Source organism: Stegodyphus dumicola, chromosome 6, assembly GCF_044657685.1.
Source record: "Stegodyphus dumicola isolate Sdum_Otavi_A_Nest chromosome 6, ASM4465768v1".
Classification (NCBI taxonomy): Eukaryota; Metazoa; Arthropoda; class Arachnida; order Araneae; family Eresidae; genus Stegodyphus; species Stegodyphus dumicola.
Window position 1 is genome coordinate 62,326,164 of NC_140773.1, and position 19,677 is coordinate 62,345,840.

At 31.2% G+C, this 19,677-nt stretch overlaps 1 protein-coding gene across 13 annotated transcripts in view; it reads left to right on the forward strand.

Moving 5' to 3' along the window:
• The window catches only part of LOC118202962 (transmembrane and coiled-coil domains protein 2-like), a 141,566-nt gene that overhangs the window by 73,921 nt on the left and 47,968 nt on the right, over window positions 1-19,677 (forward strand). For 10 of the 13 annotated variants that reach the window (XM_085818383.1, XM_085818380.1, XM_085818382.1 and 7 more), the window contains 2 exons: window positions 13,191-13,273; window positions 18,370-18,453. In XM_085818383.1, the coding sequence (XP_085674509.1) occupies window positions 13,191-13,273; window positions 18,370-18,453 (167 nt within the window). The remainder of the gene's footprint in view (window positions 1-13,190; window positions 13,274-18,369; window positions 18,454-19,677) is intronic. The other 3 variants (XM_085818387.1, XM_085818389.1, XM_085818390.1) reach the window with 1 other exon arrangement.

A 19,677-nucleotide genomic window follows, 5' to 3' on the forward strand; every position in this document is an offset into this window, starting at 1 on the left:
TTAGAGTAATCAAAAAAAAAAAAAAAAAAAAAAAGGAAGAAGGGGAAGAGCCTTTAGTTACACTTCTTTCATTTTCACCTCTACCTTTTTTCTGTTCTAGATGAAAGGCTATATGAGGCAGATGTGGCACTCCACTGATAGAAAACTTGAGCATATAATAAACATACTTCATGAGGGATCCGTGACACTTAGCCGACAACCACTTAACCGACACCAGTTAGCCGACAGAACATTTAGCCGACACGGACACTTAGCCGACAGGACATTTAGCTGACAAGGACGCTTAGCCGACAGGTCGTTTAGCCGACACAGACAGTTAACCGGCAAGACATTTAGCCGACAAGGACGCTTAGCCGACATGGACAGTTAGCCGACAGGACATTTAGCCGACACGGACAGTTAGCCGACACGAACAGTTAGCCGACAGGACTCTTAGCTGATACACAGAATTCGCCGTCAGGGCATTTAGCTACGGGACACTTAACTGTCAAGACATTTAGTCAAGAGGACACTAAGCCGAAGTAACATTTCACTGACGCGTACCTAATAATTATTTAAATTTACAGTCAATTACAAAATTTCTCGACTTCTCCATTGGGTTCAATATTTAAGTTATTTTTTGCACTTATCAGTAAAATTCAGTTTTCGATTCTTGAAGATCTCATATGTGCTTTTAATTATTGTGTTAAAATTTAGCATTTTTTGATATGTATCATGCGGTTTGGTGTACATTGGCTAAATTGAAAAAGCGCTAAAATTTCTCGTCAGGGAATATGAATTAAATTTCGAAAGGAAAAAGAATTTTTTTAGCAAAGTGCAGCGGTCACTTTCAATTCCCATATTAAAATGTAATTCACAATTATATTTTAATATGGGATCTTCAAGAATTATCCGTAATGCTTCTTCATTTAATCAACTTTCACATCATTAATAATTTTTCTTGTTTACTTAATGGTATTAATTTTCCAATCTCGCTCTTCCAAATGCTTTCAAATTTCTAATATATTTACGTTTCATTACTATTTTGCTCATCACATCCTGTTACATTCCTTCCCTTAAAAAGTCGTTTGGCTCCTCCCACTAATGAAATTTCCTTTCCCTGTCATGAAAAATCTGAATAATTCAATAAAAATATTGTTATTCTTGAATTATACTTTTTCATAGAAACATATGGCGGTGAGGGTTAGTTTAGCAAATATATTTTATTTTGTTATTAAAAACAATTAAAAAAAGTGAATTTTTAAGACCAACAAAGGTATAAATTATTTGTGACCTCTGTAATTTGCAGCTCATGGCACCATCCTTGAGATAAAAATTCTGTAACATTTTATTGACCACGATTCTCGCTGAAAATACTTACTTAGTTTAATGTTCATATGCCTAAACTAGTGCATAATGTTTAATTTAGAAGTAAAATATTCTTTAAGGTTTTGTTTTATTCATAACTGAAGTTGCAGAAGGATATGGTAATGCTACATGGTTAGCTACATGGTAATGGGAAAATTTCCTGAATGTATGAATAAAGTTCTAGCCTAAAAAGGCAATTTTCATCGGAAGAGACTGGTTATATATTAAGTAAAATGGTCACTCTATTTCTGTTAGACTCAGCAACTGCCAAGCGGTAAAGTCACTGAACACTGACAGTTCGATCCGAATTTGAATCCCGTGAACAGACAGGCTGTTTTCGTGGTTTTTCTCATGTGTAACATGTATACAAGGCAGTTTTCCTTAGAAAGTCCTCCACGAAGGCATCCCTTCCCTTAGGCAAATAGTCCTCTGGCTTTGCCGTGATTACATAAACCAAACTTACTTCTGTTAGGTGGCCGCTAAACCAAAAATGAGAAAGAGAAGGAATGAAAGAGAAATAAATAAATAAATAAAATGAATGAAAAATGAAATGAAAATTTATACATTTTTAACAGATATTGAGAAAGTTATATTTTATAAGAAAACATTAATATAACATATTATATTGCAAATTACACATCGCAACATAACATAGTAACAAACAAAACATAGTAAATAATATTCACAACATAGTAAATAATATTATCTATTTGCATGACAGATATAGTTAAATCTAGCATCGTTAGATGGCACTACATTATGGTGACTTTTCACGTTGTGTCGCTTTGCTCCGCCTTTCTTTGTGGCCCCTCCTTCTGCAGCTTCAGTTATGGATAAAACAAAACCTTAAGGAATATTTTACTTCTAAATTAAACATTGTGCACTAGTTTAGAGCAATAAACATTAACCTAAGTAAGTATTTTAAGCGAGAGGTGTGGTCAAAAAATGTAACAATATTTTTATCTCAAGAATGTTGACATGAACTATAAATTATAATCACAAACAATTTATACCTTTGCTTGTCCTACAAATTCACTTTTTTAAAATTGTTTCTAATAACAAAATAAAATATATTTGCTAAACTAACCCTCACCACCATATGTTTCTATATAAAATATAATTCAAAAATAAGAATAATTTTTATTGCATTATTCAGATTTTTCAGAACAGTCTACTCCTACTATACTGAGGACAGCAGCCAGTTAAGTCTAGCCTACGATGTCTCTCGACTAACTGCGCTTCGTAACACGAAATGAATGATCCCACCTCACTGCGGATTCTTGCACGATATTCCTACAACCAAGTTATGCCTAAGCAGTATCTGCAAAATAACTATAATTACACCCTACGAATATAATTGCTCATCACTCTTATTTCGCTAAAATGGTATCTGAATGCTTTGCAATCAAATCTCCTGAACTTAATGCTAGCACAGAAAACGTTATGCTCAGTAATTTCAGTTGCTATATACAGGGTAAGGCAATTTGAAAGCATTTCAAAGAGCGAGATCGGAAAATTATTATCAATCAACAAGTAAACAAGGGAAATTATTAATCATGTGAAAGTGTTCAAAATAACCCAGTTGATTAAATGAAGAAGGATTATGGATAATTTTTGAAGATCCCATATTAAAATGTAATTAAGTGACCGTCGTACTTAGCTAAAAAAATTTTTTTCTCCTTTCGAAATTTAATTCATATTCCCTGACCAGAAATTTCTGCGCTTTTTCAATTTGGCCAGTGTACACCAAACAGCAGGATACATATCAAACAATGCTAAATTAACTTAATAATTAAAAGCACATAAGAGATCTTTAAGAATCGAAAACTGAATTTTATTGATAGTAAAAAAATAACTTAAATATTGAACTCAATGGAGAAGTCGAGAAATTTTGTAGTCCATAGTAAGTTTGTATAATTATTGGGTAAGTGTCAGCTAAACTTCACTGTCGGCTTTGTGTTGATTAAATGTCTTGACAGTTGAGTGTCCCATAGCTAAATATCCTGACCGCTAAGTGTCCATGTCGGCTAAATGTCCTATTGGCTAAGCATCCTTGTTGGATAATTGTTTTGTTGGCTAACTGCCCATGTCGGCCAAATGACCTGTCGGTTAAGTGTCCATGTCAGCTAAGTGTCCTTGTCGGTTAAGTGTCCGTGTCGGTTAAACGTCCTGTCGGCTAAATGTCCTGTCGACTAAGTGTCTATGTCGGCTAAGTGTCCTTGTCGGCTAAATGTCTTGTCAGCTAACTGGTCTCGGTTAAGTGTCCCGTCGGCTAAGTGTCCACGACCGCTTCATGAGATCCTTCTGTATCAAACATTGATCCAAAAATCTGTTGATCCATTTAGACAAATTGATCATTGAATTTAGACAAATTGCTTGAATCATTCTTTGATTCCATTCAAGTTTTTTGATTGACCTGTCAGACAACATTCTATTCGGTGCTGATCCTTATTTATAATCGTAAATGTATATTTTATTTAGAATTGTGTAATTAGATGTACAGGTTTAATCCAAAATTTTTATGTGTATGGGGAAATTGAAAAACAATGAAAGAGAAATTTAGTAATTGCAGATAATAGTAATTGTAATTAACTTAATTTTTTTTTAATTCAAATTACTATTACCATCTTTAGATGGATGTGACGATGCTAATCATTCTTTCTATGTTTATTCATTGATCAACTTTTACATTATTTTGTGAGGTGATCCTTTTTTTTTCCTTACGAGATCGAATATAGTGAACCAATTTTTCGACCCTTGAAGTTCGTTGTAGTGAGGTTTGACTACATATATATTTATGTTTTATTAATTTACATTTCTTTGGTCATTAGTTTTTATCTGTTTATTTATTGTTTATTTTTGTGTTTTTTTAATTAGTAGGTAGTATTTTATTTTTTATAATTTTATTTTATTGTTATACACTATTTGTAATTCTGACTAAATAGATATTGGATTTCTGAAAATAGTATTGGTTGGACTAAGATAAACCAAACCAGACATGCAAGGCTTCAGTTGGTTTGGGTTTAATTTTTCTTGGGCTGCCTGATTTAGGAAGAACTGGAGCTATAGCTACTAGAGCACCTGCAATGTATTGAAAATGTTTTGTTGCTATGTAGGTGACATTTGGTGGTCTCTGACCAGCTTGAGGATATTTCTGAAACATTCCAGGAAACATATTTTCAAGATTAGCACCGAGCTGGTATTAGTATCAAACCCTCCTTTTTTTTTTTTTTTTCCCTATATCACTTTTCATTGCCACCAAATGTTATCCCACGTATTTATTTTTAAAGAAATAATATAATGCATATAAAAAATGTATGGCAACATATAATGCTTTATTAGGAATTCTAAAGATGCCCAGCATAATATTTTTAACTTCCACATGTCAGTTTCTTACCATTTGGCGAAGCATAAGGTATTTAATTTTTCTTTTAAATCAAATCTGCTTGTTTACTGATTAGCAAACTAAGCGATTTAAAAACAACAAACAAGCAGAGTTTTTAATTTTTTTATTAATTATCTGCACAGTCTGTGAAATGATGCTAGCTGGATTTATTAAAAAATCATATCTTTTTATAGTAACTATTTTGGGCAATTGGCCGCACCAGTGGCTAATTGTTTGAAAAGTGAAATGAAAAAATGAGGTTTGAGAATAAGTAGTCCTTCTGGGCTAAAGAATTTATTGCAATACTTAACACTGTATCAGCAACTCTTAAGATATGCTGTTTTTAATAATTTTGTTATTTTTATATTCATTTCAGTGTGGCATAAGTGCAAAATTATTGATGATTAGTAATAAAAAGAAAAGAAAAAAAAAAAAAGATTGATTCTTCTTTCATTTCTTCTGTAAAGTATTTAGTTATCTACTGCAGTGTATTATTGTAATATTTGGAAAGAATAAAGACATATTACATTCATGTTGTCTATTAATGCTGAAGAAATAAGCTCTGTAATATGACAAGTTTAAGAGGCAGGAGTAGAAAAAACTTTCAGAAATTATTTGCTTTGAAAGAGTTAAGATTTATGTACACTGCTCAAAAAAAAAAAAAAAAAAAAAAAAAAAAAAATGGGACAGTGCTATATCTCCCGTTCTACTGGGCCGATTGACAAAATTCAAACTACGTTTTTCATGTCTCGAAAGCACGACTTAGGATATATATTAGATTTATATATAGTACTATTCTAACATAGGTATTTTGACACAAAATCGGACTTTTTCTGAAATAACATACCAATTTTTTTACATATTTCAATTCTACGACTCAAATTATGCCAGAATACCAAGTTTTGTAAAAATCGTACGAATAGTTTTTAAAATATTAGCTCTCAAAATTTTAGCTCCTCAATGTTAATTGAATTTGGCAAATATTTATTAATGTCTCTTTTTTTATTAAACTTTTTTGATTTTTTCTCTCACATTTCGAAATTTTGGTTCATTCCAAATAAAATTTACCCATTTTTTGCGTTTTATTTTTTAAATTTCTATTTTTAAATAATTTTTATAGATTTTTCGAAAAAAATTTTGAATTATAACCTATAAAATTTTTACCATCATCTTAAAGTAGGTGTATTTTTAAGCATATCTGCAAAAAATTAGACTTTTTTATTCAAAATTTTCTAAGATATACATGAATTTACATAATTTCGCGTTTTGAAATTTGGCACCTTTTTTTTGAGCGATAATAACGCCAAATGTGGTCTATGGATTTTTGTTACACTGAATTGCCACAGCTATTTTTAACCTTAAACTTCAAGTAAAATTTTACGGAGAATTAATTATATGACAATTTTTCCCTCAATGACGCGTAATAAATATTTATTAATACTATATGAAAGGCTATTTTTTAAATTATAGATGATATTATTCAAATTTTTAACTATTTCTTTTTAAATTTCTCTCGTATCTTTTCTTTTTTTAAAAAAATTTACGAGTAAGTTTTTGTAAGAAAAATTTTTACCTTCGGCGTTTTATCGTCTGCTACTTTACTTCGTTTAAATCGAATTGTCTAAAACTGAGAATTTTCGTTTGATATTTATTTGAATTTTATGACATTAACTGCATAATTTATTTCTAAACAAACTGTTGCTTTTGAAGTGGCTGAGAGAGCGGCTGATACTATTATCCATATTTTTAAAGCACAATATATTTTTATAGAAACATAATATTTAGAATAATCATTTTTTATAAAAGTCAAATTATGATATAAACATACAACCCTCTAGAGAATGAATTAATGGAAGTTCAATGGTTATGTAGAAATGATCTGCAGTTACTTAATGGCTGGATAAGTCAGCAGATTCTGTGGACAAGTAAGAATAATTATATAAACGACACCCAACATTCTGGATTCAATAAACAACGAGGATACGATGTTTACTAAATGAATTTAAGAAGTTTTAAAACATAAAAAATCAACTCATTTTTTTTCCTAAAATGTATTTTTGTGCGTAGCGTATTTTCATTATACCCTTAAAATTCTAATTTAGAATGTAATTGTCAAGAACTGAATCCTAATCATCAGTAATATAATAAGTAATTATTACGGTTATTAATAAATCCTTCTTATAAAGTAATTGCAAATATTTCAAAAAACTTTCTGTCTGAATGCAAACATTTTTCTATGCAAATATTTTTAATTTTGTATTAATCAAGATTGCACACCATATTACTTATTTCCACTTCAATTCTTACCGTCAGTTCTAGTAGAATTTACAAATCAATTATATTTAATTAAGGATTGGATTGGATTATTTAATTATGGCAAAGCACACGAGGGCTATCTGCCTAAAGGGAGGGATGCCTTGGTGGAGGACTTTCTAAGGGAAACTGGCTCGTATACACGTTACACATGGGGAAAACCACGAAACCACCCATGCGGCCAGCCGGTTCGCGGGATTCGAAACTCGAACTGAACTACCAGTGTTCAGCGTCTTTACCGCTCGGCTGTTGGTGGGCTATTTAATTAAGGAATGACCATCTAAGTTAAGAAACAGCGTACCGTAACAACATTTGAATTATTGGTTCCGTATCTTTCATGTTACTCCCGATTGGCTAGCTACATGATTTTTAATGAGTATTCGGATTTTACTAGTAACTTCACTTGGAAATCGCGCTTAAACTATGTTAGTTGGTTATTTGAACATAGAAAGAACATGGGAGCTATTTGATTAAGATGCTTTCATAGAGAATCTTTGTAAAGAGAACCTAAAAAACTACGAAAACCAACCATGCAGCCTGGGTTAGACTGAGTAGCAAACAATTAATATTTAACAATCTTTTCTTTTTCAAATGCTAGGCAACTGATGAGGCTCCAATTAAATCTCCAATTTAATATTTTATTTGTAAATATTTAAAATATTGTTGTATTCTTTGACACAAAAAGCAGAATTTAAGTTTTGTTAACTCGTTAGTAAACTACCAAGCCGTAGTGCAAATGAATATTCAATTTCTTTGGCAATAATTGTATTCACTTAATATTCTTGGAATATGAGCTAAAGAAGGAACGTTCTCGGAAGATTAAAGAAGTGTTTAAATCCAGTGATATTAGGTTTGTCTTACAAGCTCAGGATCAAAACGATTCTGCAATTGCCCGAGTAGTTGACTTGTAAATGGATGTGAATTAAGCAGATGACTTTTAATCTTACGTTATTCAGCCAGAAAACGTATTCCAAATGTTTTGTATTGCATGACAATGCATCTTTTCATTATTCAATAACCAGTCGGAGAACCGCTTGTGTTCGGAAAATAAGTATGTATATTCAATCGTCCTGCATGTTCTTCAAATTTGTCTTCTTGTGATTTTTTTTCTTTCTCAAAAACTAAAGTTGCCTCTCAAAGGAAAGTTTTTTGACATTGAAGAGACAAAATTAATATGACATCTACTTTTAGAGGCATGTGAAAAACAGATCTCTACAAACCTTCTCTTCCATTACATGTTGTGCAGTCAGACAAAAAGTTACATCAGCGTAAATTCTATAATCTATTTTTATTACACTCTGATTACTTTATTAACATACAGTGAATATATACTAAATCTTTTACTTTAGCTTAAGTAATTCGGAATTTTTGACGGAATTGTTGTTGAAACTAGGACTTAGAAGATAAGTCAAATTAAATATTTCGATAACCCAGTAAATTCAAGTTCGAAATTTAAATATTTTATTTTCGGAGGGAGGGGAAATGTTTTCAGTTTTGGTCCATTATACTAAGTATATTTGCTTCGATTTTTTATTTTTCCATAAAAGCGAAAATTTTACGCATGGTATACATATAACGCATAGCTTCAAATTAAAATTTAATAATATACAGAGTGGTTATAATATTGAAACGGTCATAAAAGGAAAACTACTGGATCAAATGTTATCAAACTTGGAAATCATGTAAAGGAGGTCATGGGAATTTATTTTCCGCGAAAAAAAGGAAGTTCGAAACCTCACCACCAGGGGGGAAATGGCGCTGTATGCAATATCGTTAAACGAAATATGGGTCGGAATCTAACTTAACCTTTTGTTAAACGGGTTTAATATGTTGTATACCCTTAAGAAACTTTGAAGTAGGCAAATTACCATTCAAAGACGTTAAATTCGATAAATGTCGAGTGCGCCATCCCTGTAAGTGAAAATTTCGTCCGTGAAAACCACGAATTAGCGATTAGAAAATGTGAGATCGCAAATCACTCGCACAAGTGCGTACAATCTGGAAATCGTTTTCTTACAGATCGCTAATTTGTAATTTTTTAAGCCTGAATTCGGCACTAAAACATGAAGATACTGATTCAAAACGCTTTTAATCGATTTGGGCCAAAGAAATTCTCATGTTATCTATCTAGTTCCATTGCATTCTCCTACTGCATTCGATTGCATAACAGTCATTTCACACCATTTACTGTTGAATGACAGCTAGTTTTATAACTGAACCATTTTTTTCTGAAGAGCAGTCGACAGCTGGACCACTGCGATTGCAGCTCACTTAGAGCCAATATTAAAATGTTTCGTGATACATGAACTGCAGTAACGTGGCATTTTAGATACTACGATTTTTATGCAGGGCTGGGCACCACCTCAAGATGTCGCATAGTTACTTAGGCAACATTTCACGAATGAACGTCTTATAGGCCAACACTTCCCCTCTTCCCACCAGACCTCAACCTCTGTGACTTTTGTCTATGAGGTTATCTCAAAAGCACTGTTTATGGTGATAATCTAAACAATTTGGCAGAAATGAAAAATGTGATACACTGATAACATTCCTCCTGATATGCTATGTGTAGCGTGCATACGAGCCAGTTTCCCTTAAAAAGTCCTCCACGAAGGCATCCCTCCCTTAAGGCAGATAGCCCTCGAGTGCTTTGCCGTAATCTAATAAACCAAACCAAAACCAAACCTGATATGCTAACAGCTGCTGTTGAGAATGCAGTAACATGATTTAACTTGCTTTCGGAAAATGCTGGACGCTACATTGAACATGCTTTGTAACATGTTTCGGAAAATATTAAACACATTTTAAACAGATGTTTTCGTGTCTTATTTCATTTAACAATATTGTATACAGCGCCATTTTTCCCCTGATGGTGAGTTTTTGAACTCTTTTTTTTCCGCCGAAAATAAATTCTCATAACCTCCTTTACACGATTCCCAAGTTTGATAACATTTGGTCCGGTAGTTTTCCTTTTATGACCATTTCAAAGTGGAACTTTAATAATAATCACCATGTAAAATAAGCTTTAAAAGTCTGACAGTTTGGTTCAAGTCCCAACTTTAAAAAATATATATATAAATATTAATTTTTATATTAATTCTCTTAGAAAGCATGTTTTAAGAAGCTAATTTTTCTCTCGCGTTATAGATTGTATAAAAAAACATGACCTTTAATATGATTTAGATTGTTTCAGCCGATATAAGAATCGGGTTACTCTGTGGTACAGAATAAACCCTGCTGGACTGTTTTATTTCTTTGTCATTTAGCAAAAATCTTTTAATTAAAATATTTATCCTTTGGACTTCGCTTTAAACTTTATTTATAGCTAAAATGACTAGAAAATGAAAAGCTGTCTTTAGCTGAAACGCAATTCATATAATTGATATTTTAAAAAATTGACAAGAATGCAAAATGTATGGAAGTCTAGCAGTCGAAAAATCTTAATTTTCTTGTGTGAGCACTGAAAATAACTGTAGAAGGAAAGAAGAAAATTAGGGAGAAAAGTAAGCAAAAATTTGCAGGGAAATTTGGCTGTCAGACGTACCAAGATGTTCAAAAAGTTGGACGCTTTCGAATATACTTTCAGGATACTTCAAAGAATTTAGGTGTTCAAAGAGAAAACACTTGGACGAGTACACCAGCAAATACCATCAATTGAGCTTGTGTTAACAGAAAAGACAAAACGATATCATTGCAGATTAAAGTGAAGAGCAACTGGTTTTAAACTATATGGTTGTGTAAATTACGTTATAGAACATCATATAGTATCATAAATGGTGAATCCCATGATTTCCTCAGTCGAATTATTTGAAGATTCAGGAGTTTATCCAGTGATGTATGTGGATGTCACTTAAAGATGTTTTTTCCCTTCCTGATGAAACAGCGGCCGAGCGGTAAAGTCGCTGAACACTGGTAGTTCGGTCCGAGGTTCGAATCCCGCGAACGGGCTGGCTGCATGGGCGTTTTCGTGGTTTTCCCCATGTGTAACGTGTATGCGAGACAGTTTCCCTTAGAAAGTCCTCCAGGAAGGCATCCCTCCCCTTAGGCAGATAGCCGTAGTGTGCTTTGTCATAATAAAATAAACCAAAACCTTTTGATGAAACCAGTCTTTCCTTTCATCTCACAGCTTCAAAATGTTTAGCCTCTAAAGAGTGATAAAGGCTCTGACGAAATACTTCGTGAAGAACTTTCTAAAAGAAACCAGCTGTCATACACGGTACACATGAGAAAATCCACGGAAACGTCCATGCAACCAGCCCGTTTACCGGGGTTCGAACCCCGGAGTGAACTACCAGTGTTCAGAAACTTTACCGCTCGGCCGTTTGTGGGCCTTTATGAAATGGAAGGCGATAACTTTATTTAAAATGATTGTCAGAAATACCCAAAATGTTTCGAAAAATTGGATACTTTTCAATATACTTTCAGAATGCTTAAAGAAACAGAGAAGAAAAATAAATTTTTTCGTAAAATTTAGTATTCGTAATTTTTTAAATTTAAAACTTTTCAATCTTATGATATTTGATTCTTGCGATTTCAAAAATAAAATATTTGACTAAAATATGAATAACATTTTAAGAAACCAAATGTAGGATAAAATTGTGTAAAGCAATGGGCACAATGATAAAACTGTTTAAAGCAGTGTATGCAAGTCATCCTAAGTTAAAATATCGGTTATACATCTCTCTTATTTATATATATTTTTTTCTGAACGGAACATTGCAAGGCGTGTAAAACTGTGCTTTACTGTATTTTCTCTTTTAATATAGTATGCAGTTTTCAAACGCATCATAGTCTGGGTTACAAAGTATTCTTCCGAAAAAAACGCAGTTCAAATAAATAAAATCAAATTCTGGAAAATTGATATTAATAAATATATTTAAAATGCTCAGTTCGAAGGAATAAATAGAAAATTTTAAAACAATTATCTGAAGAGACAATGCAACACAAACAATTAAAATAAAAGTATAAAAATTTAAAAATGACCTAAAATAATAGGTATGACGAAAAATATATATAAAGAAAACTATCTGAAAAAAAAAATAAACGCTACACTTTTATTTACGCAGTTCGAATAGGTAAATAGAAATTTTTAAAACAGTTATTCGGAAAAAAAAAAAAAAAGTGCAACTTCTTAAACAATTAAAATGAAATCGAAAAAGAAAAAATTACTTAAAATAATAAGTTATAATTAAAAATATAATATAAAGAATATTATTTGGAAAAAAGGAACGATGGTGACTTTTTTTCCTAAGGAAACTAGGTTGCAATATATTCAGAAGTTCGCCAAGTGAAGTATTCTTGGCGCAAACTGACAAAAAAGTGCCAACATAAATTTGTGAATTTCTCCGTAAATTTCGCTCCAAATTTTACAAAATTTCATATTTAGGCGTAATTTGAGTCGTAGAATCGAAATATGTAAAATAATTGGTATGTTACTTCAGAAAAAGTCTGATTTTGTGTCAAAATACCTATGTTAGAATAGTGCTATATATAAATCTAATATATATCCTAAGTCGCGCTTTCGAGACATGAAGAGCGCAATTTGAATTTTGTCAATCGGCCCAGTAGATCGGGAGATATAGGACTGTCCCATTTTTTTTTTGAGCAGTGTACCATTCACACTGAAATAGTGTAATATGACTTACTGGTATTTTATATACTTTCGCAGTTTTTGTGAATACTCACATAATTCATATCACATTACTAGTAGGTTAAATTTACTTTAATTTTTAAGAAATACATTTTAATTATTATTATTTGTTTAAAATTGTAACAATACTACATTAGTACATTTGTAATACAGGAATTAACAAAGTAACAATTACAAATAAATAAATTTTAGTTATACCTCTCAAATGTTCATTTACTTTGTGTATAAAGTGTTACAGGTACTAATTGAGACATTTTCTGTGCTAAAATAAATAACATTTATGTTGAAAATATCATGATTTACATAATTATTGAGTAAAATTTTAAATACTTTTCCAATTTTGAAAGTAATTTTAATACTTAAAGCATTATAACTAATTAGTAATTATACTTTTCATTGTTAATAAATAATCTGTATACTTTTGGAGTAATGTTTCACTAATAAATATTTTATCTAAAAAAACTGAATTTTAAACAGAAACTTTTTTTTAAACAGAAGTGTGATGTCTAAGCCTCGGGAATTTGCACATCTTATTAAAAACAAATTTGGTAGTGCTGATAACATTAATTCAATTTCCAGTAAGTATAATTTATAATGTTTTTAATGCATGACTCTTTTGTTTATTTTTTAAATTTTATTTTGTGATACAGTACAAAGTCCAAGATCTGGACTCGTCAGGACTTCAAATTTGGATTTTTCCTCGATATTAGATCATCAGTTTAAAAACTAGTAAGATAAAAAATATGAAATCGTGATTTATGGAATAATAAAGTGTTTATGATCTAAAGGGTAAAAAAAATTACAAAAAAGCTTAATATTTATTTGTTTACTTTATTAAACATTTCTTTCAATGTAAGTTGTTTAAGTTTCTTTTTTGTGCTAATATTTTTTCTTTAATTCTGTAGAAAGACATATTTTCTTATTCACTTACAAAGCTCCTTTGTTCAAGTCCTGTGACTGCTGTGTGGAAAATTCTGACTAACTTGTCAATCAAAATGTTTTCATTTGCAATAACCTCTCTGTCACTTTCTTCACTATCGATAGTGGTATTTTATGGATCTAGAACCATACTCTATATTTTGCCGTCCATTAATTGATTGATGATTGGGGCATTGTCATCACAATGAAAATCTTCTGTTATATCATCTTCATTTATTACACTTTTCCTCATTTCTTTATGAAATCTATTAATTGGAAAATTTCACCTTTGGTTTGCGATATCCAAAAACCTTCACATATGTGGCTAATATTTTTATCATCCTCACCATGAAATATGGTAACTGGCCATAAATTATGCCAAACATTTTTTTTAAATATCTGGAGACACATCGCATGATCTTGTGGTGCTCCACAAAGCAGATTTTGTGCAAAAATATTTCAAAAGTTCTTGAATTCTTGAATAGAAATTTAACATGACTTTTAAAAATTATGTTTGCATTTCAGCATATGCACTATTCTGATATCCATAGGCTGAATGATGGACATACAATTTGAATGAAAGAATAATACGGATACATTATCTTTCACTAAAAAAAGTGAAGTATGAGGCGAACAGTTATCTACAATTAGGACAATTTTTGCACCATCAGGTAAACCAACCGAACTCTGCCAAGCTTTGGGTATGAAATGATTTTCAAAACAATCTTTCATTAACACTTGTATCATCCGTACTCATTTATTTGCTCGATATATAATGAGGAAAATTTTTACACCTTTAAATGCTCAAGGTCATGTATTTTTTCCGATTACGAAAAGTTAACACTGTGCGTTCCTGCAGCATTTGCACATGCTAAAATTGTTAGTCTCAGTTTCGAGTCTGACACCACTTGGAGCCTTTTCTATAGAGGTTGCCAAGGTATTTTGTGGCACATTATTGCCAAAAAAGACCCAATTTCATCAGTGCTGTAAATTTGTTCTGGAGATAACTTTTCACTATCAGTGAGTTTAATGAATTCAATTGCAAGTAGTTCAGCAGTTTCAGTATCAGCTGAAGCTTTTTCACCTAAAATTCTTAATTCCCTTATATCATGGCGATTTTTAACTTTGGTTAATCAACCTGTCGAACATGTGCACTCAATTTTTAAGTTCATTTCTTGTGAAATATTTTAGCTTGAGCCATTAGCACTGAACCTGTCAATGGCACGTCCTTGCTGTGAAGCTGTGTAACACATTCAGTCAAATCACTTTGTCATGATCTTCATTTTTAGCATAACAAATAAGTTTTCCATTATTCATGGGGTGTGGAATCCACAAAATATTCAGAAAGTTCCTTTTTCTGTTTTCTTATGTCATATACAGTTGACTTTCCAATGTCATACACCTCGCATAATTTTGAGACGGATATACCTTTATCCATTTTTTCGCAGCAATTCCATTCTTTGTTTAATGGACATCAAAACATGCTTTTAGAAACTCTTTTTGACATAATCAAAAGTTCAAACTTTGTTTTTGATTAAATGTCTGTAATAAAAACAACGTGCAAAAAGTAATAAGCTAGATCAAATTAGAAAGTTAAGGAGCAGTGCATACTGCTACATTGGCTGAAATTCCCTGAGGATCCAGATTGTAATTTTAGCCTATGCTATACATTATTGGTTATGTTTATAAGATTGGCGAGAAAAGACAAGTTGTTCTGCTAAATTTTGTTTAGCTTCTATCACGCACTAAGACAGTTAAGCCTGAATTGTATTAATTTAGTTATTTATTATACTTGTGTCTATTTCTTGCACATGCTTCAGGCTTATCCAAGTCCTGATTAAATAAATTCCCAATTAAGGCTTATTGAGGGCAGGCACTAGGTATCTTACTGCCTGATACAATCTCTGTGGGTCCTCAATTCTGCTACCAAGCACTTCCGTAAGTTCTAAATTTTTGCTGTCCCTAAATTTTAAATCCTAGTGCTTTCTCTAAATTCTAAAAAATTTTCTATCCGTTAATTTTGTTGCTTGATGCTTCTCTCAGTTCCAAAAATTTTGTCTTCCCTAAAATTCTTCCATCCGGTGTGACAATATAAAGCTCTGACCCCACTCTGAGTTCATGTGAAAAACAATTCAGTTATTAATTCAAATAGCAGTAATTTTTTTGGCTTATGAGTATCATTGACAAAATCTAAATTTAGCATATGGAAAGAGATTTTTGTTAAATTTTTCCTCATCAACATTTCTCTTAGTGCATTTAACTTAAATCTGTAATCATTGTCAAGTGTAATGTCACACAAAAGGTTACCATACTCTTTGTTATTAAATTACTAATAAAAAAATGTTTGGTCATCACTGCATGAGTCATTACTCAAGTTGTCATGTGTTGATAAACATGCAGTTATGAAAGCAAAATATAATAATGATTCTCCAGCTTGGTGTCAGGGATATAAAATATTAGTAGGTGTAAAACCAGTGATGTTTCTATGTAAAATGCTTCTGTTTGAGATGTATTCCAAGCAGATATGAAGCTACGAAATGAAATTATTGATCATACAAATTTATGCTAAATTATTGTTTCTTGAATAACGAGGTATTTATTTAGTGCCAAAGTGAAATTAAGAATCAGGATTCTCCATATGTTTTATTATGAGGGAGGAAAAATCAAATGCGCATGCATAAAGCATAAAAAAAAATGCTTGTTGATGGTTTTTGAGAACCGGATTTTAGATCATTCTGGTTATTGGGCGTCTGCATCTCAGATTTTGTACTGTATAGTCTTTACTTTTTTCTTGTATAATTTTATAACTTAAAAGAAGGATACATAATTTAAAGGAAAGGATTTCAATATGGTGTGTAAAATGTTTAAATAACTATTAATTTTAATCTAATGCCACTCTGTATTTACCCCATTGATTCTTTATACATTATTGCTTCATTTCTTGAAAATTCCATTTCAGGTTAATTTTTTTCATCCCCATTTTTATTTCCTGTAAAATATCATCTCCACTGTCATCAGTTGCATTTAAAATTCCAGCTTTTAAGCGCATCATAAATTCATCTGGCTACATTCTACTCTTGCCTTCACTAGAGGCCAACATATAATTTCGTTCACTGGTCATATCTTTCTTCACTCGGATTTTTTCTGCATTCATCACATAATGATTGCATCCTTCTGATATTATCTTTGAAGGGCTTATTCACTGATACATCCCAATTTAATATTAATATTAGTCTACTAAGCATAATTGGCAAATTTGCTTTCATCACTGGAAATATCTTTTTTCATATTATCTCTGAAATAATGATGAAAATTGTCCAACACAAATAGAAGCAGTTTTTGTAGCAGTGTGTTAGTGTTTCTATTCTGAATCATGTGCACTAAATTCTAAGCCTTATTAACATCCACAAAACTCTTTTCATGAGTGTTGATGCCTTTAGATATTTTTTTAAGCAAGGTGTTTTGTTTGAAAGTTAAAGAAGGACAATAACTGTGCTCCTTCAGCCTTTATTTCAAGTATTACTGCACTGGACGTTTTTGAATGTTATTGTTTATATCAGGATACTTAATGACTGAATGCAAATAATCAGCATTCCATACTCATGTCTGATATGGAAAATTACTAATGATGTTGAAGAGAACTTTATCTGATGTTCTAGCTTTGAGCAGATAATTCTACTAAATCTTTGGTTATGAGGTTGTTATCATAATTAAGGAAGATTTCAAGACTATCCATGTTATATGGAAATAATTTTGAAAAATACTAACTTTATGAAAAGAGATAAATATCTGTTTTATCAGTTTCATGTAAAAGCATCCGTGTGAATAATTTATGTGATATCTAGAGTTATTTAAATAAAAAATATTACTTAGTAATATTCTTTTTCAGATTGGTAAACAATTATCAAAATTTTGTTTTTCTTTGTGAGTAATAACAGTTAAGAAATATACATTTCAATGGCAGAAAAACATTTGACATTGAAGTATTTTATAAAAAATTATTATTAATATTAAATAAAGGCATAATTTTGCCATCTATCATTCTTCATGGTTGAATTGATGATGTAAGTTTCAATAGGATTAAATAATTAGATTGAAAAAGGAGGTAGAATATTTGTTATGTAAGTAACTATTAGGTTTAAAGTCCTTTATTTCTTGGCCTACCAGTGGCAAAATAAGAAAAACACTGAATACTGGTAGTTCAGCAGGGATCAAATCCTGGCAGACAGGCTGGCAACTAGGGAGTTTCCATGGTTTTTCTCATGCGTAACTTAAATAAAAATCACTTTCCCTTAAAACGTCCTCCACAAAGACATCCCTCACCTTGGGCCAATGCTGTAGTGAAATTTTTCACTATAATCCAGATAATCCTATCCATTTTTATTCTTGATATTATGTAATTTCTTATGGGAGCTGAAAAGAAGGACATTAATAGTTTAAACTATCAATTTAAGCTAAAACGGCACAACTCATGCATTTTCAAATTCAAAAAAATGCAATTTCTGGTGGAAAGTTGGAAGCAAATTTTAAAAGAAGTATTTATTCTTAAATTTAACTAGCTATGCTTACATAGCAGTTTTATGAGAGATACCAGTTTAGATTATCATTTTTTGAAAACAAACTAGGGAAAATAGTAAGCTGAATTTTTTAAAATGTAATTTTCGTATTTTCATTTTACTCTTAACTGTTTTTCTTAGTGTAGTAGTTAAGATTATGTGAAATATGTAATTATATGACACAAAAAAATATCTATCAGCATCTAGATCACAGCTGATGGTGCATCAGAAGAAATCAGCATCAAGATCTCAGCTGATGGTGCATCAGAAGGCTAACCAGACTAGTAAGCTAGTATCCAAAATAGGAATTATACAAATTTTATTTTGTTTAGAAATTGCTCATTCTGGCATGGCTCTGTTTATTTTGTAGATTATTCCAGTTCTTATTGAAAATTAAAATTATCACTAATATGTCACTTGAAAGCATAGAATTAAAAACAGCTTGTCTTATGATGAGTCTTATTATTTCTTATGGGGCTCAAAGCTAATATACTTAATATTGGAAAAGAAAATTTAATTATATTTTTCAGTTTTTTAATTAAAAGATCTAAACTGTATACTTTTCTTTGTAACACAAAAATCATTTCTGAGATTTACTTCATTTCTTCCAATGCAGCTGAGACTACTGAAGTATTTACGTTTGTCTGCAATTTAAAATAATTGTGAAACAATTCTTAGTAGAGAGTCATTAGTATTCAGGGATCTTTAGGAGATACTGTAAAGTAGTCCACCAAACAAAAAAACTAAATAAAGTATAAGATTGTTAATTTAAAGGAGAGCTACATGTGCTCTAACATAAATTTACACACAATTTAAAATGAATGCTTAAAATTATTGTTTTAAGAAATATATTCTTTTAGTCTTAAGAAACCATACAAAGAATAGAGTAACTTTCTCATTTTTGTTGTACATTAATTTTGCCAGAATAATCTCATAGGATTATTGTTGCATCATAAGGAATAACCTGTGTTATAATGCAGCATCTGGTATGCAAAGGCTTGAGTAAAAAAAAAAAAAAAAAATTAATAAAAATACAATATATAATTATTCATTTTAATAATATTTAGTTTAAACAAAATATACTTTACAAGATAAGTAATTAATTATTAAAAATAATAAAACTCACGAATGCACTAAAAACTGCTGCAGACAAAAAGTTGAGTGTATATGAGTTGAGCTCCCAGAAATTTTGAAAGAGCTTGGATTTTTGTTTAAAAAGTATATAAGTGACTTTATAAGGTCGTTCTTCCGTCTTCTTAGCATGCCTTCGTGGTGCAATGGTCAGCACAATTGGTGCGTATTCGAGAGGTCCACGGTTCAAGTACTGGCAAGGGCATTGCTAATTTTTTACATTTACTGCTATAAAAAACCTAATGTCTCTACAGTGGCGCCTGAACTAAAAAAGGTGATGGGTGATGATTCTGCACCACCAGGATTTGGCAATTAGGTCTCCTAATCCCCAGTCGCCCTTTAAAAGCGGGATTATATAAAGTATTTGTCCCACCTTC